The 22,751-nt window shown below is 39.9% G+C and overlaps 2 protein-coding genes across 2 annotated transcripts in view; both read left to right on the top strand.

Moving 5' to 3' along the window:
• Positions 1-10,923, top strand: part of ANKRD31 (ankyrin repeat domain 31) — a 146,722-nt gene extending 135,799 nt beyond the window's left edge. Inside the window, exons 24-25 of the mRNA XM_088023646.1 lie at positions 2,570-2,672; positions 10,778-10,923. Of these exons, the coding sequence (XP_087879772.1) occupies positions 2,570-2,672; positions 10,778-10,923 (249 nt within the window). The remainder of the gene's footprint in view (positions 1-2,569; positions 2,673-10,777) is intronic.
• A 5,517-nt stretch (positions 10,924-16,440) lies between these two features.
• LOC148164359 (uncharacterized) overlaps positions 16,441-22,751 on the top strand; it is a 44,936-nt gene continuing 38,625 nt past the window's right edge. The window contains exon 1 of the mRNA XM_088023180.1: positions 16,441-16,495. Coding sequence (XP_087879306.1) covers positions 16,441-16,495 — 55 coding nt within the window. The remainder of the gene's footprint in view (positions 16,496-22,751) is intronic.

Raw genomic sequence — 22,751 nt, 5'->3', positions numbered from 1 at the left:
CACACACACACACACACACACACACGTATGCACGTGTGCCATTTCTTCCCTAAGTATGGTATTAGGGAGTCAGCATAAACTGATTTCTGAGGATAATGGACCTTCTGCCTAAGAGCTTCAGGGAAGGCATGAGTCGCCTTAGGATGAAGCACTTCCTGCAGTTCTACCATTTAGAAAAGTAAGAGGGCACCTGGGTGGCTCAGTTGGTTAAGCGACTGCCTTCAGCTCAGGTCATGATCCTGGAGTCCCGGGATCGAGTCCCACATCGGGCTTCCTGCTTGGCAGGGAGTCTGCTTCTCCCTCTGATCCTCCCCCCTCTCATGTGCTATCTCTCTCATTCTCTCTCTCTCTCTCTCTCTCAAATAATCTAAAAAAAAAAAATACTTTAGAAAAGTAAGAAGACAACCAACAGATATCCTCACAGAACGTACCTTACCTTAACTCCAGCTTTATTACTGTTCCATCTGGGGGAAGGTGGCATCCCATCACCCATCCCAAAATGTGTTTTGAGTGGTGAAGTTGTCAAAATTGCTGGCAGCTGTTCAGTCTAAGACCCTAAGAACCTCGCCTACAGCTCTTCCTACATGCCTCTGTCAGAGCAGGCATATGAGCTAGATTTGGATTCAAGATTTAGTTGAGGATTCAAAGTTTGAGTTATATGCAAATGTGATGACTGTTTACTCTTTTTTTTTTTTTTTTTTTATTTATTTGACAGAGAGAGACACAGCTAGAGAGGGAACACAAGCAGGGGGAGTGGGAGAGGGAGAAGCAGGCTTCCCTGTCAAGCTGGGAGCCCGATGCAGGGCTTGATCCCAGGACTCTGGGATCATGACCTGAGCCAAAGGCAGACGCTTAACGACTGAGCCACCCAGACACCCCGATGACTATTTACTCCTATGTTTTAGCCAACTAGAGCACAGACACTATTACGAAATGGACAGTTTCCAGGAGTGACCTAGTGCCTGTTCATTTTAAGGTGTATACATTACTATCCTCGTTGAATAAATCATTCCCACCTTGTGAAAACTAGGTCTTTAACTCAGTGGATTTTCTTAAAGCTGTGTTCTTTCGATGTCTGCATTACCCCAGTGGTGTGTTTAAGACCTATGCAGACTCAAAACCTCTAAAGCTACTAAGGTACAATTTTACCACTTTATATTACCTAGTATTAACAGATAAAAATATACTTTAACTCTGAAATGTTGGTGAGAACATACTGAGCCTGCACATTGATGGGTATATAAGGTGTTTTGGTTATTGTCAGGGCACAACATGAACAAAACCTATTGTTTCTAATTGTTAGTTGTTTGGAGAACTGACAAATGGCATTCAGAGGCCTCATCTCTCCTATGGCAAATGGCAATGGGTTAGCACACTGGGTAGACAGAGCTATTCCATTTCCATTAACAAGTTTGTTTAGTCATGGGATTGAGCCCAGAGGGGGCCTAAACCTTCCAGATCCCTTATGTCTGCCCCCATTCTGTTAAATAACAGGAAGTTATTGATGTGCTAGACAGTATGCCAAATGTTTTTCATATATTATTTATTCTAATCCTCACAACAACCTAATAAGCTGGAGGTACTTGTTTTACAAATGTACAAATTGAGGCTCAGACAATTTAAGATTCTTGCTTAAGAGCTGGGACATCAGAAGTTTTTTTCCACAGCATTGTCAGGCACTATGTGAAGTGCTAAGAGTATAAAAATGAATATGACACAGACCTTGTCTTCAAGGAACTTATGTTAATGGAAACAGACATATTAACACATACTTTCATTTTAATGTGGTAAGTGCCTTTACAAATATGAGCACAGATGTTATGGGGGCCTAGAGGAAGGGACTGATTATTGCTTGAGCTTAGAAGTTAAGAAAGCATCCTGGAGGAAGGGATGTTCGAGTGGAGACTGGATAGTTTAGCCACAGTGAACCTAGCTTCTGGGGTATATTATCAGGCTATCCTAGAACTAGGAGTGAAGAACCCAAAGACCCTCTGGCAAGTGTTTGCCAGTCAGCCTCAGGCCAGCCTGTTTGTGTGTAGGTATTTCTAAGAGCTGACCTTTAGGGCTGATAAACAATAGCTAAGTTCACAAACCAGAAAAAGCCAAAAAAATTTGAATGCATAAACCTGAAATATTATTAATCAGTTAAATGTCTGGTTTCTTGAAAAGTACTATTACTCTTATGGCTTAATTTTATTAGTACAACATTAATTTTTTAATGTTATAAAGTAGTGGATGCTGGTTTAACAGTTGTTTAATAAGTGAATGGATGAGAGAATTAATGATAAACAACAGGGGTCAACAAATATTTTCCCTAAAGGGTCAAATAACAAACATTTCAGGCCTTGTGGGCATATGGTCTTTGTCGTGAATATTCAATCGTGTTATAGCACAAAAGCATCCACTGATATGAAGTAAATGAATGGATATCTTTGTGTTCTAATAAAACTTTACTTATAAAAAAAAGGTGGCAGGCCAGATTTGGCTGAAGTTAAAACTTTCAAGAGACAGATGTGTTTGCTTCTTTTGAAATGTAGAATTTTAAAATTCTGTGCTTGATTATGTGCAGGTGACATACCTGGGGAAGGAGCTTTTAAAGTATGTTTCTGAGGAAGTAGTCATACCCACAGAGCCATCCGTGGTGCCTCAGCAACATCAACCTTGTCTTCCAGGTATGTTCAGACCAACACCCATTTCTTAGTCATGAGGAAAACACCCAAAGCTACTGAGATAGCACTTCTTTTTTTTTTTTTTTTTTTTGGTATTTTTTTCATTCACATAACATTAAAATAACTGGTTTAAAGTGAACAATTCAGTAGCATTTTTTTCTTTGTTTTTATTTAAATTCTAGTTAGTTGACATACAGTTCAATATTCGGTTCAGGAATAGAGTTCATTGGTTCATCACTTACATACAACACCCAGTGCTCATCATAACTCGTGCCCTCCTTAATACCCACAACCCATCTAGCCCCATCCCCCACCCACCTCCCTCCATCAACCGTCAGTTTGTTCTCTATAGTTAAGAGTCTCTCATGATTTGTTTCTCTCTCTTTCTCCCCTTCCCGAATGTTCATCCATTTTGTTTCTAATGTTCCACATATGAGTGAAATCATATGGTATTTGTCTTTCTCTCATTGACTTGTTTCGCTTAGCATGATATTTAGTACATTCACAATGTTGTGCAACCACCACCTTTGTGTAGTTCTAAAACAACTTCCATTACCCAGAAAGAAACTCCACACCCATTCACAGTCCCTGCCTTCTTTAATTCCCCCAGTCTACTTTTTGTCTTTATGGATTTGCCTACCCTGAATGTATCATATAAATGGAATCATATAACTTCTTGTGTCTGGCATCTTTCACTTAACAGAATGCTTTCAAGGATCCTGCCTGGATGGATATTCAGTTTCCACTTTTTGGCTATTGGGTATAGTGCTGCTGCAAGCATGTGTATACATATATTTGTACCTATTTTTAGTTCTTTTGGATAGATGCCTAGGAGTGGAGTTGCTATATCATACAGAAATTATATGTTGAACTTTTTGAGGAACATCCAAATTGTTTTCCACAGCAACTGAATCATTTTACATTGTACCAGCAATGTACAAGGGCTCCAGTTTCCCCACATCCCAGCCAACACTTGTCATTTTCTGTTTGTTTGTTTACAACACTGCCTTTTTAACCATAGTTGATTCTAGGAGAATTTTTTAAATGACACCTTCCCTCACAGTTCCTTTCTCTGAACCTATGCTATACTTACCTTGAGTAGATTTTTTAAAGTGTCATACAAAAAGGAAAAATGGTATTTTTCCCTTCCTGCAGGCATGATTTGGTTAGTTTTCTAAAAGCAAGTACTAAAATAAATCTTTGCTTGTTAGTGTAAACTAATGTGCTTTATCTGATGGAATAAACTTTAACCTGAGAAAACTGAAGAGAATGTAGTCTTCACCAATTAGCAGATTTTGAAATGATCTGGGTAGAGGCAGCACACGTTTCTGTAAAACAAACATAACTGAGGTTGTGTTAACCCTTCTCTGCTGTGGCACCCCCTTTTTTTCCCCTACTGCCCCTGCCTCAGACAAGCTGGGGACAGTATAGGCAGAAAGGAGCTACAATACAGAAGATGATAATTCTGTGGTAACCAGAGTCAAGAACCAAACAGGGATTACTATCACTAAGCCTCTAACCAGGGGCTCCCCGGGGCCATTTCTTCCTACAACAAACCTCAATAATTCACTACTTTCCTCTCCTAACTTTTTTTTTTTCTCTTTTAACTCTTTTAATTCAATTGGCCAACAAATTCAGTAAGCATTTTAAAGAAGGATCAGTTCAATCAAAGAAACAGGGAATTCAGTATAGCCATCGGTTTTGCTTGTTTGGGAGGACGGGGGGAGGGGTTATTTGTGGATGAGCCACCATATTGCAATGGAGACAAAATGGCTGGATCTGGATTCCATCAATCTACTTTAAAGCACTTTCAAGGAAGTCTCCTTGACCAAAGGGTGAGAAGCTGGCATTTCATTGCCTTCTCAGCAAATGGTAATTTTTTCATCAGCCCATCAGTACTGTTTGTGGCTGTACACTAAATAGGATTAATTTTGGAAGGTTCCAGCTGGCCTTCTTCAAAAGGTAAAGAAAATCCAACATTTTTAAGATTTCTCTAATCTTTTGTTGTTTCAAGTGAATGCTTCCTCTAAAGGACGATTTCAGCATTTCTGGGATCTGAGACCACAAGGCAAGTGGGCAGCTGGTCGAGGCTCTCAGGAAAGCCCCTCTCCTAACTGTGTACCTGATCCACTGTAAACTCTTAGGGTCCTTCTTTGTCTCAAAAACTGGCTTTGGAATAGGATGCATTTTCCCCAGTTTTCTGAAGATAGCCTCAAAAGTGCTTTTCATCACTTTGGGAAGACAGAAATTATGAAGAAGTTAAAGGATTAAATTGAAAGGTGTTCTTGTAGTAATTCATGGTCTTTGGTTCCTAACCCTCACTGCAGATCTACCTAATCAAAACTTGGAGTGGGGTGCAGGAGCCTGAATTTTTAAAAATGATTCTTATGCAGCCTGACTATAGACTTTGAATGACTAGGAAGTAGTATCTGATTTCTTAAGCAGATAATAATTTGAAAACTCTTATATTCAGCCCTTCACCTTGATCCCAAAGCACACTGACTCTCATGCTTGCACACATTGCCTGCCTCCCTCCCTCCTCTCTCTCTCTGTCTCTCTCTCTTTCTCTCTCTGTCTCTCTCACCCACCCACACACACACACACACACACCCACACACACACAAAGGAAAGCCAAGCAAAACCTTCATCCTCCTAGTTTCTAACTTTGAGAGTCAGAGCAGAAATACAGGATCTTCCTTATATAACAAAGGTTATCTGCTCCTCAGATTTTTTAGTTCTGAGCAGGCATTTCCAACCCTAGCCATGCTTCTCCTTCCTCAAGAGGGCTCATAGTGCCCTTGCTAAGTGAGCATGAAATAAAAAATGGGTTCTGAACTGCTGCTTCTGTTGCCTGCAATATAAACAAGTTTCTTGTTACTAATTTCTTTCCAGAAATACTGAATTTTCTTTCCTTTAGAGATGTCAGAAATTGTTAATGCTAATATAAGAACTATGAAGGGCCCATAGGCCAGCCAGCTTCTTGCTGCCTTAATCTGGGCCTAGGAATCTGCAGGTCCCTGTTGGCATTACTTTTTTCTTTTTTTTTTTAAGATTTTATTTATTTATTTTATTAGAGAGAGAGCATGAGCAAGGAGAGGGGGAGAGGGAGAGAATCTCAGGCAGACTCCCGGCTGAGCACAGAGCTCCATCCCAGAACCCTGAGATCATGACTTGAGCCGAAATCAAGAGTCGGACACTTAACCTACTGAGCCACTCAGGGACTCCCTACCTCCTGGAATTCTGTAGGCTGCTGTTGGAGTTTTACTTGAACCTATTTGATTTATAATTCTTTTATATGTGGTTTTATAGTACCTGACAGAAATCCGAAGACCTGGTAAGTTAGAAAATTGTAAACTCTATAACAAGCAAACTATTCAAGAGAGAGTATTTTTCCCTCTTTCGCATATCAAAATGTGGTCATGGAAATCATGGAATTGACACTGTAGAGTGCACAAAGTTTAAAGGAAAAACAAGTCCGTATGGATTTCATCAGCCCACTTCAGATCATAAACATAATCTGTTCTCTTACACTTTTTTTTTTTAAGATTTTGTCAGCTCAAGAGAGTGAGGCAGGCAGGCAGTGTGACAGGCAGAGGGAGAGGGAGAAGCAGGCTTCCTGCAGAGCAGGGAGCCCGATGTGGGGTTCGATCCCAGGACCCTGAGATCATGACCGGAGCTGAAGGTCGCTTAACCGACTGAGCCACCCAGGCGCCCCTCTCTAACACTTTTTAATGATCACCCTGCAAAATAGTGTTTTTTCGGAATAGGGGAACTAGGAAGAGCTATTTACATTACATTTCCCAAAACTAGAGTGACCATGCTTCCCAGCTGGACCACAGCAGTCCTCAATTCAGCCAAATTATTAGTAGCACTCCCTTTCATTTTCAGATATGCCTTGTTTAGATGACCCAGTACAGGAACCAAATGGGTATTGGAACAAAATGAAATTTGGACATGGTAAAAAGAGAGCAATTCTTCAATTTCATTTACTTTTTTAAAAAGTTTTTATTTTAATTCCAGTTAGTTAACATACAGTGTAATATTAGTTTCAGGTATAGAATTTAGTGCTTCGTCACTTCTATACATCACTCTGTGTTCATCATGACAAGTGCACTCCTTAATTCCCATCACCTGTTTAACCCATCCCCTACCCATCTCCCCTCTGGTAACCATCAGTTTGTCCTCTGTAATAACTATATAGATTCTTACATACTGTTGTCCAAATAGATAGGCAAATCTTATGCATATCAGTTTATATTATACATAATTGCTGGTTACCTAATCTTCACCCCCTGACAGAAAAGATCTTTGAGTTTAGAGTGACTTTTCTGAACTCTTGCTCCCTGTTACATTCCCCAAAGACTGGCACAGTAGCTTCCCAGTAAATGTTTATTAAATAATGTTCATCGAATAAATAATGAATGGATGGAAGCACGAATATGGTCCCAAGGACTGCTAATTTAAAACTGGATTTACCTGTGATTGACTGTCCTAATAAGTAGACATGCCTAGATCTCACAGGCTATAATGAATGGAGTTTGTTGTGAAGAATGCAACAATAGTCAATGGGATTTTGGTTAGTTAATATTATCTCCTTTATTTGAACTTTCTGCTTCTAAATGTGAGATACAAGGGTGATGGCCCTTCACATTTTCTCAAACATATATTTTAAAAACAGCTATATCCCTCTACCTCCCCCACTTCCTCCTCCCCCTCTTTATGAGAAATCAAATCTGTTTAGCTTTGGTAACCAACATTTCCTAAACTTCTTTAATCACATGGTATCAACACTTCATGGGACAAATAGCAAACTCAATATCCAGTTTATTTCTACATATCATTTTGGAATCCTGGTATCAAGAAAATCCTGAGGCATGAAGATAAGTTATAAAAGTTTTGTTTTAAAGATTTTATTTATTTTTTGACAGCGAGAGAGACAGCAAGAGAGGGAACACAAGCAGGGGGAGTAGGAGAGGGAGAAGCAGGCTTCCCGCTGAGCAGGGAGCCCGATGTGGGGTTTGATCGCAGGACCCTGGGATCATGACCTGAGCTGAAGGCAGACGCTTAACAACTGAGCCACTAGGCGCCCCAGTTATAAAAGTTTTTAATCTTGCCATTTTAAGACTTTCTTCAATGAGTCAGAGATGATGGAAGAACTTTATTCCTAGTCCTGCACAAAAACTAGTTAAACTGGTAACTCAGACTAATGTATTGGTGGACTCAAGTATTAGAATATGGTATATTAATACATTTGAAAGCATATGTTATTTCTAATTAAAGATTGTAAACATACAAACACCAGCCTTTAAAAAATGAAATTCTGTTGATGAAATCCTGAAGTATCTATCCCTAAAGTCCTTAGAAGCTGTAAAATGGAGTGAATCTATGGTGCATTTTCCCTTGAAATTTCACAACTTCCTCCCAAGCCTCTCTTCGCTCTGCCTACCTGGCCGTAGTATCTCTTCTGTTATTGAGGGAATCTTGCAAGATATTTCAGAATAAACTGGAAGGGGAAAAAGTGAACTTTCCCAAACTTCTACATAATTTGTGATCACTGTGTACAGATATATGAAACTTTTCCACAGTTCTTTAGAAAGAATCTGTTAAGGTAGATAACATTTCATTATTTACCTGAAAAGCCAATTTTATATATAATCTATGTCACCTGTCACCATAGTATTAGGACAGTCAAAGCACATTATGCCAAATGTATTCATCTAAGAAAAAAAAAATTATCTCCTGAAATCTTTCTTTTCCCAAGCCATCATTTAATGGATATTAATTATGGCATTTTCTTTCAAGGGGACCTAACATTATTTCTTCATTTGAAAATAGAACATGCTTTTTCAGAAAAAAAATAGACTCTTTTGTTTTTAATAAAAGCTGTCCTTGACCTACTGATAATATGTTGTAAATACACGACTTTAGAGAGTTTTCTTCACGTCGGTGCTGTTACTGTGCACCATTGCTCTGTAGAAGTATGCGTAATAGAGCACAAACACTCACAGGTGCTTCTGTTTTATGTGGTTAAGAACTTCTTCGAACTTAAACACCTCAGGGAGATGGGTGCCTGATAACAGAACAGAAGGTGTTTATTTCAGCTCCTGTTTACGATTCTTGATTTTTTCATTAATCATAATTTTTTTCATCATGGTATCATGATTAACTTTGACCTAATTCACAAAATGGAGGCTACATCTGCTGATAGGGGAGGAAAGAGAAGAAAACGAATTTTCTGTTGAGCACCTGCCATGTGCCAGGCCCCCTGCCAGACCACTGTCCATACTTTAGGCAGTGAGGAGCTTCTTATTGGTAAAACTCAGGCATTCATGTTGTACCACAAAGGCAGAAGAAATACAAATACTTTACATATAAAATTAAGCGTCTCAGACCCAATTCAGCTTAAGAAACCACCTATTAAATTTATTTTCCCACAAAGAAAGAGGGCTTACATAGTTTTAAAATTAGAATGTCCAAGTCTGTTTCTTCATTCCAGTACAGTTTTCACAGATGGCTTTTGATCTTATCAATGTAAATCTGTCTCAAACTATTAATTTAGTTTTAAATACCAAATCACCTAATACTCTACCACCATATTTATCCTTTAGAATCCTTTTATTTTAAAACAGCTTTGAACTTTGTATTTAAATAGCCATAATTGAATTTTTTCCCCAGTGTAACTACAGCAGATGTATTTTTACAATCTATTAAAATAATTCCCAATCATTTTCCCTTTGATTGGAATTATACTTCTTGTTCGGAATGAGAACGTGTGCATAAATAGGTTCATTTCCATTTATAACTAGAGTAAGCAAAGTTTCATTTTCTAATCCTAATGAAATGTAGAGTGCTTAGTTTGTGAGAATGAGTTCTGGAAGTCTGAGTTCAATAATTTTAGTGTTAGAAGTCAAATTTATATATCATCTTGGTCTTGGACCTGTTTTACAGATGATGGAACAGAGCCAGAGAGGTAAAATGGGTTGAATGAAAAGAGTTCATAGGTTAGTGATGTTTCAGAAGTGAAGTATCAGTTAAAATAATGAATCTGATTATTTTTGCTTTTGATCTATTAAGGGAAATTAAAAAAAAAAAACAGAGGAAAAAGAAAAGTGAAAGTTAAAATTATTTTTAACCTAACTAATTAGCTTGTCATTTTGAAGTGCTAATTTAGGCAACTAGATAACATGAATAGTTGCATGAGCCTGTTCTTTTGCCTAGTGATCAATCTCGCAGTTCACTTCAAGGAGCCTTATGCAGAATATCTAACATTTGGTGATATTACTTGAGAAAGATGTATTTCTCCCTACTTCTTGCATGAGCAGAATAGTTCTTTAGCTGTGCAGTGCTTGTTGGGGATGAGGAGCAGCAAGAAGAGCCAAACATTCACTTACATGGCTATTTTCCTAGTTGTACTGGGTGCGAGAAGCCATGTAACTTGCTTGAGATCATACAAGTTTGTGTGGCCTAGAAAATTGAGTATCCATCTTCCAACCTAATCCTATTTTCAGTAAGAAATAATGATAATAGTAGCAGCTTATATTTATTGAATGTTTGCTATATGTTAACCAGTAGCCAATCATTTCACACCAACTTCCCATCTAATCTTCATAACTGTTTTATTCTCAGCTTACTGGAAATTGAGGCACAGAGGAGTTTGTACAACTACCTTCAGAAGCTTCAGTCATCCTTTTCTTCCTGTGGTGTTTTAGACTGCAAACAGGCTTCTTTCTCCCAGGATAAGCCAATGCTGATTCACAGCTTTATCTTGGGTATAGAAATAGAGTGAGACGGGACGCCTGGGTGGCTCAGTCAGTTAAGTGTCTTCTGCTCAGTTCATGATCCCAGGGTCCTGGGATCGAGCCCCGCAAAGGGCTCGGGGAGCCTGCTTCTCCCTCTGCCTGCCGCTCCCCCTGCTTGTGTGTTCTCTCTCTGATAAATAAGTCAATAAAATCTTTAAAAAAAAGAAAAAGAAAATGGAGTGAATTATGACTGGTCCAAAATCTTATTTTGTGCTCATAGAGTTGACTAGGGTCTAAGATTTGTAATAAGCAAATTTAAATATTATTTTGTAAAGATGGTTTTTAATTTGTTGGCACATCTTCAAACAGGAACTTCCAGAGAGTCAATGCAAAGCATCCCACATTATCTACAAATAAATGAAGTACTATTAATCAGCGATCAAGAATTTCTCCCATGCCATATAATGGATCAGCATTGGAAGTTCTATGTGGAATGTGAAGAGCTAACATTCTAAAACCTTATTTTTGTAATAATTTATTAGACATTTGTTCATGTTATTAACCCACATTCATATTTTATCTCATATGGGCTGGAGGGCCTATTATAACACACACTTCATGAGTTGCTACTTAAAATGTGTGTTTATGGTATAAGAAAAAATGTAACTCAAATTATTGTAGTAAGATTAATACCTTTTTGCCATTGAAATAAAGGCATTTTTGAATTAAAACATATTGATTCTCTGGCTTTGATTTTACTAACATAAATGTAAAACTAATCTTTCAATCCGTACCTCAACCTTTGTATACATTACAGTTGTTCCTTAAGGGAAGTAAGGATAAAAAGAGTGATAATTGGTCCATAGGAGACCCAGATAAAGTGAATCTACTTAAAACAAGAATTTAATGTCCCAGTACCTTCACCCATATACTTTAGAATTTATCTTGTAACCAAAATATAAAATTGTCAAAGAGGCTTATTTTAAATTTCATAAAAGTTAGCATAGATAAAACTGTAACTGTGATAAGTCATAGGACAACAAAAATGAATCACATGTTGATTTGGGGGCTTATTTTAAATAGGATACTTAACCTTTGACTTTTGCTACATTATCATCATGAAGATTTTCTTTTTTTTAAGAAAGAGGTTTTTATAAAAGAAACTTGGTAAGTTTTCTCAAGGGTCTGTCTTCCTCCTTTGATTGCCATCTTACTCTTTACTTGTCACCATCCCAAGCTCCCAGAGAAGCTTTTTGACTTTGTGGCTTGAGTCCATCCTATCTTATTTGGGTAGAAGTCGAGCTGTGGTAAAAATTACTCTCACAAGTGCTAGACTTCGGGAGATAAAATTTTTTTTATGTTTTCTTATTTTAAATGTACAGAATCTTAAATATCTTTGGAATATATAGGAAACTGGTTAACAGTTTCCTGTGGGTAGAAAAATCATGGGGCTAGAGAGCTGAAAAGGGAGATTTTTTAACTACATGTGCTCTTTGGCAACTTTTGAAGTTGATAATATGTGTGTGTTCTTACTATTTAATTAAAAGTTTTAATTATCTGAAAAGAAAGCACCTGGAAAGGTTTCATATTAATAAAAGTGTAAAGACGTCTTAGATCATTTTTTCTTCTTGTGAGAGTCCATTGAAAATATTTAGGTTAGAATGCCCCTACATGTAATTTTTGAGAACTGACAAGTTTATTATGCCATCATTTTCTTAGACTACACTCTTTTTCTAATTCTTGAATAATGTACATGAGGTGGTCTATTTGGCTTTTATTTAAGGAGATATTTAAAACATGACTCATTTGCGAATATATGTACTAACATGGGAAGTTGTATATATAAATGAAAAAAAATGCACATTGTTAAACGGTGGTTAATACAAGTCCTGTTTGGGGCACCTGGGTGGCTCAGTTGGTTAAGCATCTGCCTTGAGCTCAGGTCATGATTCCAGGACTCTGGGATCAAGCCCCACACTTCTCCCTCTTGCCCCTGCTCATGCTTGCTAAAGCATGAGATAAAATCTTTTTTAAAAAAATACAAGTCCTGATTGTGTTAAATAAAAAATGTGCTTTTGAGTGTATGTATAATATATATACCCATATAAATATGCATATATTTATATCATGTATGTTATATATACTTGATGAGTCATGAAATGTGTACTTGTATATGTGAACATGTGTGTGGGGTGGGGGTAGAGGTATGTTGAGTAAAAGGTCTGGAATGCCACCAAGAAAACCATTTGCCGTGTCTGGCCCTAAGGGAGTTGGGACTGGGAAGGGTGGAAGGATACTTTTGGAGTGTACTTTCAACTTAAGAAAAACACATATTTCTTTTGAAACTTAAAAAATATTTTTTAAAGAATAACTTAAAAAGGTACTTTGCTTAGTTATCATAATTTATGAAAGTCATATATTCTAGGTTTATGGTATAAGAACTTAAAGATCTGACTTTTCATGTTAATGATCAAATTCTTAAACTTAATTTCCTAAGCCCATTAAAAAAATGTATATACCAACTGGTAAATAACATAACACCCAGTGCCCTTGAGGCATGCTGAGTGTTGCCCAAACTAAACAATAAAAGGGTCTACTCCAACCAGGGTTGGAGTCCAGAAAACTATGTTACACCATATCATCCCTGAGAAAAGACAACATTTTGGATGTTTGCTAGATGTTTTGTCTTTTCTGGGTTGAAACCCCCAAGCTTCTGGCCCTAAGCCATATAAGGGACCTCCAATAATAGCTAATAATCCAGTCTCCTGCCTGATATTTGTATCCTTTCTATACCATTAACTTCTTGAACACCTCTGGGATACTCCATACCCAACAAGGAAGCCTATTCCCTTTCATACAGGTAGTCCTAAGTGTTAGAAAGCTGGAACCACAATGTCCCAGGCCTCACAATCTTATTAGGATAAAAATACTTCTGTTCATAAAGTTGAATTATTATGGCACAGACTTCCACAGGCCCAATTGCTGAGAATGTCCAAGGATACATCTTGTCCTTTTCTCCTCAATTTCTCTTTCATTTGGTTCCCTTCCACTACCTCCCTGAGTTCAGTCATTTATCGGTGCATGTCTAGACCATATGCAACAGGAATCCTGCTCCATTTCAACCCAGTTCTTTACTTTTATTTTATAAAACCTATGGCATGCTATGCCAAATTATTCTTAAAGATCTCTTTTCCTTCCCTGCTGCTGCAAGAGTAAAATGTAGGCCCAACATTAAAGGCCCACGATTCTCTGGTCCTAACATAACATTCCAGCTTCATCTGCCAATAATCTCTAACCTTTGACTCTTAAGAGCAAGTCATTCTTTCTTCATCCCTGTTATAGTCCGAATTGTATTCCCTCAAAATTCATATGTTGAAGTCCTAACCCCTGAGACCTTAGAATGTGACTATATTTGGAATTAGGTCCTTTAAAGAGGTGGTTAAGGGGCACCTGTGTGGCTCAGTCATTAAGCGTCTACCTTCGGCTCAGGTCATGATCCCAGGGTCCTGGGATCGAGTCCCACATCAGGCTCCCTGGTCAGCAGGAAGCCTGCTTCTCCCTCTCCCACTCCCCCTGCTTGTGTTCCCTCTCTCACTATCTCTCTCTCTGTCAAATAACGTCTTTAAAATAAATAAATAAATAAAGAGGTGGTTAAGTTAAAATAAGGCCAGTAAGGTTAATCCCAATATAATCTATTGTCCTTATATGAAGAAATTTGGACACATAAAGGAATACCAGGGATGCACGTGCACAAATAAAAGACCATGTGAGGACACAGTGAGAAGGCAGCCATCTGCACACCAAGGACGGAGAGCTCAGAATAAAACCCATGCTGCCAACTCCTTGATCTTGGATCTCTATGCTCCAGGACTATGAGAAACACCTTTCTGTTGTTTAAGCCACCCAGTTTGGGGTATTCCTTTATGGCACTCCGAGCAAGTTAATATAATCCCTAACTCTCCCATACATTTGCTTATACTACCTAGAATGTTCCATCTCCTGTCCATCAATGTGTTCTTTATTCTTTGAGCCCTCTCCTCATATAGGACCTCATGTAGTGCGGTCTCAGACCACCCCGATCCAAGCACTTAATATTTATAGCTTAGTATTAGTTTTCATAGCTTTTCTCCCCCAAGTAGCTGGAAAACTTAGCAAGATCAGGTTTAGAGTTTTATACTTTATTTCCTATAAAATATCTCAAACATACTAGATGCTTAAGAAATATCTACCAGTTAGGATGTTTCAGGCACAATAACAGAAAACCCTACTCAAAATGGCTTGAGCAATAAGGAAAACTTATTTCCTATAAGGAGTCCAGATGTAGAAACTTCAGGGTTGGTTAATTCTTCAACTCAACATTGTCACTGTTGCTTTCATCTTTCTTCTAGTTCCCTCCACTGTGCCAAGATGGCTCTACTGTTACAGGCAGATGGACATGTAGAAACAGTGTCATTAAAAGAAGAAAAGAAATACTTGCTTCCAATGCACATCTTTTCTGAACACCACCACCACCCCAGGACATTGTGTCTCATTGGCTAGAATTGTACCATCTGCCTATTTGTATATCAGTCACTGGCCAGGGAAGTGGAGTTGACTGGCTGAGAGGAGTAAGTATATGCCCATGCGCAGGAGAGTACTCAGCTAGCTGTACAGATTCCACACTCTGCCGGTAAAAAAAGAAACAAATAAGAAACATGTGAGGGGAGGGGTTGGGCTAAGAGCAATATTTATTGAGCACTAACCAGTCACTGTTACAAGCACTTTCAATGTATTAACTCATTTAATCCTCACCACACCCTATGAGGTAGGAGATACTATTTGCATTTTATGAATGAGGAAACAGAGGTATAACATGAAGTAACTTGGCCCAAAGTCACACAGCCACCAACTGGTAAAGCCGGGATTCAAACCTGATCATCTGGCTTCAGAACTCATGCTATCAGGCATCATATATTTCCTCTCTCTCAACCAAAAGTTTCTGCCTGGATATATATGTTAAATGATTGAAAGAGTGTTGACGTCGTTCTGAGTGATGGTGACTATTGACTCCTTCCACCTACACACTCTGAGGGAGTCAGTGTTTGCTCACTTTGGTGAACGACAGGTAGGGTGGAAAGACAGAGGTGGAAAATGGAAGGCAGAAGTCTTACTGGATGAGTTGTGATACGAACACATTGGTATCTGCTTTTAGGCTCTCTCTTTTTCAACCTAGGGAGTTCCAGGTATAAAGAACGAGTCAAGCTAATTCATCTGAGATATTGCCCAAACTGAATTTTCATGGGGAACTATCTTGTTGTTTTTAAATGAATGCATGTGCCCGAAAGTCCTGGACTTTAAGTCCCTTTGGATTCTCAGTACTTTGAGGGGTAACAGCACATACCCTCCATGTGTGTTTCTTTGGACTGCCTCTCCTATTTCTCCTCAGCTCATTTATGTTGAAGCCTATTTTACAGAAGGAAACCAGAGACATACCATTCTTTTGGGGGGGGCAGGAGTGGAATTTTTTATTTTCATTTTTTTTAATTATGTTATGTTAATCACCATACATTACATCATTAGTTCTTGATGTAGTGTTCCATGATTCATTGTTTGTGCATAACACCCAGTGCTCCACGCAGAACTGCCCTCTTTAATACCCATCACCAGGCTAACCCATCCCCCACCCTCCCTCAGAGACATACCATTCTTAAACAGGTTAAAGCCAAGAAATATAGTAAGCTTCTGCTTGAACTCAATCATAAGGGTCTCGTGTCCCTAATTCTTTTACCACCTAAATAAGAGGAACAGAATTTGAGGCCATGTCAGATCAGCTTGCCTCAATCTTAATTCAAGCCCCGAGTGCAGACTGCATAGTCAACCTTAAATTCCTTGGGCATATTTGTAACTTCATATTCTTTCATTTAGGATACTTTGCCAGGGACTTTAAAGTAGGAACAGCAGATGCAAACATTTGAAGCTGTAACGTAAATAGTGGTATTTCTAAAAGTAAAAGCAGTTAACAGTTCTGGTTTTAGATTTCACAAGACACCTTAATGTCTGACAGTTTGGCTGAGAAACCAAGTTGGGTCATGTCCTTCAAAGCTGGAGGTAAGGAAGTGGTGAGGCAAGTTACCCAGCTGGTGGGTGAGCCTCACCAATCACCCAACATCTGCACCCTAGCATTTTTGTTCTCTGTTCATTTTGCCTACACATTAACTGTCATGAAATGATTAGACAGAGCAAAACAAAAATTATCTTTCTTTGTGTACAAATGGCCCAGGAAAGAAAAATGCTGGTGGTGGATATGGAGAAGTTTAAGAAAATTTTGATTCTTAGTCAAAATATATATATAGATGTATGTATGTACAGGATAAATAAAAGAGTAGACAGTCAAATTTGGAAGAACCCAGCTCTGTGCCACAAATTATTTTATGTGTAGTCCTACGAGCCCAGAGAGCCCCTAACTCTCTCGAATTGTGGACGTCCCTTTCCTTTAGAACCAATGGAATGACTTGAACCCTGCAGTCAACGTAAGGGCAGAGTCCACTACCACCCCATTTTATGTCCCTCTGCTCCCGTTTCTCTACATTTTCCCAAGAAGGGACTTATGTTCCCCACTCTGCTGCATTTCCATGAAACTCCATCAGCCTACTGGTCAGCTTGGTCCTTGGACGTTGCTTTCAGCCACTACAGCCCTCACGACCTCCCATGTCCCTCTGCCTCACACTAATCTCACCCCAGCCGGTCCTTTCGCCAAAGGCCCACCCACCCCAGCTCTTCTCTGAAGCCTGGTAAAAGGGAAGGAGGTATAGCACAGGACAGTGCAAAACTGAATGACTGGACATGACCTCGGCCACAGGGAGTTTCTTCCTGGTGATGTTCTCGTCAGACCCTGTCTTGGTTGAAGCAGTCCAAGACAGTGGACATGAGGGCAGGTGGTGGGCCAACATCCTGACTCTACCACTCTCTAGTTACAGAACCTTGGGATCCACCCCCGCCAGGCTTCCATGTCTGTAAAGGGAGCTAGCAATGTACCTCCCTCCTCAGATGCCTGTGAGGATTAAATGAGGTAAGCTGTGTAAAGCAGGCATTGGCCACTGTGGCTGGCACAGAGTGATCGCTCAATAAATGATAGCTGTTGTTGTTATGAGGGGTAACTTGCCCAGGCTCCCCTCTCTAAACCGCTGAGAACAACCTTGCTGTATCTCACACACACACACACACACACTACACCGCTATACTTATTACAATAGAATCTTTGAGAACAAGTCTGGGGATCAGTAAGTTCTTAAGCTCCCCACGTGACTTTAATATGCAGTCGGACTGAGAACCACTGCTCTAGACTCTTTCCATATCTTCTCCTTCTCCCTCTTTCCTGGGCCACCTGTCATCTTTCTCTAGGCATTCAAGAGAAACTCGGGATTCTCCTATGCATTCTCCCGTTTTGTTATAAGCATAGTGTTTTTGCTCTCTATTAACTACCTAGGCTCTGCCCAGGGGGCCTTGGCTTTCTCACCTTCAATATATTGTAGGTGTTTTCAGCTCTGGCCATGAAGTACAAGAGGTTATATTCAGTTGTTGCTTTAAATAACATTTTTTTTTAACAACAGCAAAAAGTTACTATAGTTCTCCCCAAATGGGGTTATTGTGTAAGTTTCTGCACATGTTTCTTCTAGACTAGGAGATCAAGGATTCCAGCTGTGGGACATAAGAAGCTGGAAGCAACAAGAGCATAACCTAGTAGTATACTTGGAGTACTTATAAAATATTTCTGCAGATCCCAGGGGCTTTTCAGCCTTGGCTATACATTAGAATCACCCGGTAAATGTTAAGACCTGGCCCAAATCCAGGCCCCACCCCCAGAGATTCTAATTTCCTTGATCTGGAATATTGTCTATGCTGCCAGGATTTTTTTCATCTCTCCCAGATGATTCCAGTGAGCAGCCACTGATCTCTGGAAACTGGTCTTGTCACTTCACTTTTTTCTCCCAACCACCATCAATCATTGCATTAATCCCGTGTTTCCCCAACTACCTCTTTAAAACAATCAGTTGGGATGTTTCTTAAGAATACAGATTCCTGGGCCCCACTCCAGACTTCCTGAATCAAAATGTCCATAGAAGTCTTATCAGGCAAATATGAGAAACACTACATTAATTCAAGTTATCTTGGTCCATTTTCAGTTAATTAATATGTACTTTATTTGTTTGAAAAATATTTAATGAGCACCTAATATATGCCCAACATTGTTTTAGTTGCTAGGAATACAGCAAAAAACAAGACAATTCCATGTCCTTGTGGATACTATGTCTAGGAGCAGAGTAAACAAGCAAACAACTTCATTTCAGATAATGATCAATGTCATAAAGGCCCTGGAGCAAGATAAAGGGCTAGAAGGTGATATGAAAGTATAGCAGGCCATTATTTTAAAAAAGGTGGCAAGTGAAGGCCTGGTTTTGAGAAGTTGCATCTGAACAGACAACTGAGTGATAAGAAATCGCTAAAGAATTCCATTGCAGCCCCACTTACACCATTTTTAATCTTCTGAATTAGATGGGATTTCTTCAAGGTCAGGAACTTTTATATTTTTGTATTCTCCTATAGCAACCAGTGTAGCACTTTGCACAAGCAAGAACTCTGTGAATCACACTAGACTCAAAAGCATTTCATCCTTAAATATATGTTTAAAGACAACCAGCAGAGGTTGCAGTAAGTTACCTGCTTACTAAGTAAAAGAAAATCCAGGAAAACACATTCAATCATCAGATAGCTCAAGGCTAGACTTTCTGCTTGCTTCCAGCTGCTAGCCACAGTTAACAGATTCTTATTAGAAAGTCTTTAAAACATGCCAAGATCTGGTCCTCTGTGCATGACTCCACACTGATGAGATCAGACACTGAGTTGTGATTATCAGTTTTTGCCAGCTTATCATTTTGTGATATAATTTATGGTCTTTTGTAATCAACTTCTCACTGATGTCTCTGTGTGCCTTCAAGTTGCATTCAACCCCTATTTTCATAAGATAATCAGCTGAGTTTTTCAGAAGGCCATTGTATCCTATTATGTCTCTGGAGGCCAAAAGAGATTCTTTAATACAGAGAAAAATCCTCAGAAGTTTTAGTGAAACCAATTCAGATGTCTGGGGAAGGTTTATCACAATTCCAATTTGGAATTCACATGGCTTTGAAGAAGGCTTTTCATTTCTTGCAGGATTACCGTGTTCTTCAAATGCTTTCCTTGGGCCAAGAACAACACACCAGTACTGGAAGGCTCACCCAGGGGGAAACATCATTCGGTAAGGAAATTCCTGAACAAGGACTATTGAGGCCATTGTGTTTCATACCAATTCTACAACTGATTTGCTCTTTGACTTGGGCAAATTACTTGCCCCCGTTGAGCCCCAGAACCCTTAGTTGTAAGATATGATGTCCTTTTCTCTGATGACACTCAGGATTGTCATAAAGACCAAATGAAATTAATGAAAGGAAAGAGCACTTTAAAGCATGCTCATTGCTATGGCATTACAACATACTATTATTATAGCCAAAGTAATTCACCATGTTCTTATACTCCATATGGTAGGTGTTCACAACCATTCAGTCTCTCATGTCTGCAATGAAATTTCAGAAGTAAGATTCTGCCCGGCACACATACCCCCTTAAGGGCTGTGCTTTTGATAAGCCCTCCTGATTTATCTTTGCTTTCCTTCAAGGACGTGCTTAGATTACCCTCTTCTTGGAGTAAAGTCCTTTAGTGGTGTTCTCAGTGACTGTGTTCCCTTGGCTCAATTCCTGGGCATGGCTGTCATTTGGCCCATGGATTGTCATTTGGCCCCAGTCAGTTGGCTGTTAGCATCTCCTGTCTTGCTGGTTAACTATGTTCTGGGTATAGAGAGTATGTCTGTAAGTACAGTGTCTTACTTGAGGGTAGGGCCTGTGATTTATATCTGTTTGCATCCTTAGCTCAAGCAAACATTTTCATTAACAATGACTTTTAGGGATGGTACTGGGTTGAACAGCATCCCAAAATTCATGTCCACCCAGAAGCTGTGAACATGACCTTATTTGGAAATAGAGTCTTTGCAGATGTAATGGAGTTAAGATGAGGTCATTACTAGATTAAGATGGCCCTAAATCCAATGTCTGGTATCCTTAAAGAAGAGAGAAATCTGGACACAGAAAAGACCCAAAAAAAGAAGGCTAATACAGTGAAGGACGCAGAGGCTGGAGTGATGCTTCTGCAGGCCAAGGAATGCCAAGGAGTGCCAGCAACCACCTGAAGCTAGGAAGCAGCAGAGAAGGATTCTTCCCTCGAGCTTTCAGAGGGAGCACAGCCCTGCCAACACCTTAATCTCAGGCTTCTAGTTCCAGAATTGTGAAAGAATACATTTCTGCTGTTTTAAGTCACCCAGTTTGTGGTCATTTGTTACAGCGGCCCTGGGAAACTAATCCAGGAATGCTGAGCATGCTATGGAGTGTAGGAGAGGCCTTCTGGGGCCACCATCCAGCCTTGGACAGTTGGCTTTCGAAAGACCTGAGGCACTGTTTTAAGGGAAGGGAGTCATTGAAGGCAGTGAATGCAGAGGGTGGGGAAAGACCTGGTATGGTCTGAATACAGAACAATCCAAAACAATGTTTACAAACTTGATGTTAAAGGCGTTTTCAAGGTCCCTTCATTAGAAACAGTTTGCTTTATGACAAAAAGGTTGACCTGGGAGTTGGAGACAGGGGAGCAGGTGAATGAAGAGATAACTACTTAGGATATATTCAAAATAATAGAATCAACCTATGTGTGGATTGCACAGCACCTCTTGCTTGAGATCATTGGAAGCTCCCGTGGTGTGAGCTGGGGCTGATGTAGGCTGGTGGACCACATGACTTCCAGGCTGGAGGCCTCCGTCCCCCTCCGTTGTTCACAGCATGGATACTTGGGAGAGAGCACCTGGGACTGAGTTCTGGTTATTCCATTTACTGGCAAATTACTATGCTTTACTTGCTTCCTCTCCTCATTTATAAAATGAAGAGAAAGAAGAGAAAGAGAAATGGCACCTCCCTCCTAACTCTGTGAGGACTGAAAGAGTCCACATAAATTGCTTAGCATGTCACCCAAGATAGATGATAAAAGCCTCACTTGCTTTTATTGTCATCATCATCATCCTGTGCAGATGAGGGAGACCAGAAGGGTGAATCACCTGATCTTTAGTGACTCTTGCAGGAAAGGGAGGTAAGTGCAAAGCTGGCCATTTACTTGAAAATGTCTGCTTGAAAATACTTGCTCCCCTGGCACAGAGAATTTTTTAAAAGGCAGAGTAGTCTCAGCGTTTCTACTACTGTGGACAGACTCTGGATACTTTGAGTAAAGGATATAGTGTCCTATGCTGTGCTCCCTATTTAGGATTCATGGGGTGGCAGGGCCTGGTCCTATCTGACTCCCCACCAACCAGCCAGGCATACAGCAGGCCCTTAGTCAACATAGACTGACAGAGGAAGGAAGGAACAAACTAGCTGTGATTGACTTGCCTCGTGCCCCTACTATTCTATAAGGCAGGGCCTAGGATCCTCTGGCCCTGAAAGGAACAGGAGCAGGGCAGGAGCCTTCTGGAAGTACAGCAATTGCCAGCACAGGTAAAGCATCTGAAACAGGAAAACCGAAGAGACTCCATTTTTAGAAGGGCTCCATCTCTGCTGTTTTTCTGCTAGGTCCCATTTACTCATGTTTATTTTTTGCATCTGAATAAACCAGAGAAGTTATGTTCCCACTCCAAGGGGGAAACAAGAAAGTTAATCATTCTCTGAGTTTTGCACTGGGCCCTCAAACACCTGATAACATCTAGCCAGATCCCAAAAGCTTTAGCTTTGAACAAACCCGGGCTGACCCTGGCATCACCACCCCCTACTTTCAATGACTTATAAAATAACACCTATTAATCACCTGTCACTCACCTTCGATTGGACCACACCCTGGATTACCAAAGGAACAGGTACCCTGCACCCCTTTCCAATAGAAATCCCTAACCCCAAGCAACCACTAGATTCATTCCCCCCCTTTTGGAATCTCCCACTCACACTCTCTCTGTTATTCTCTGTCACTCGCGCTATTCAATAAACTCCGTTTTCACTTCCTCCTGGTAAACATTTGATTTCCATCTTGCCTGAAGAACCTTCTTGGCTGATCCTGTGGGACCCCCATTCTGGGTCCTCAGACTAGTCTGCCTGCATCACGTCCACATCACAAAATTGGTGTATTTCAAGTCGTAGATACTGCCCAATTGGCCAAGTAGGTCTGTGCTTGCTTTCATTCAGTTATTCGGTGAGCAGGGTTGGTACCGGATCCTGCGCCCTCAAGGCTGCCGCCCTCACCCCCG

Source organism: Eumetopias jubatus, unplaced genomic scaffold, assembly GCF_037043125.1.
Source record: "Eumetopias jubatus isolate StellerSeaLion01/CBP00866 unplaced genomic scaffold, mEumJub1_p1.0 scaffold_5, whole genome shotgun sequence".
NCBI classification, from domain to species: domain Eukaryota; kingdom Metazoa; phylum Chordata; class Mammalia; order Carnivora; family Otariidae; genus Eumetopias; species Eumetopias jubatus.
The sequence above is the reverse complement of the archived record's forward strand: the minus strand, read 5'-3'. Positions and strand labels throughout refer to the sequence as shown.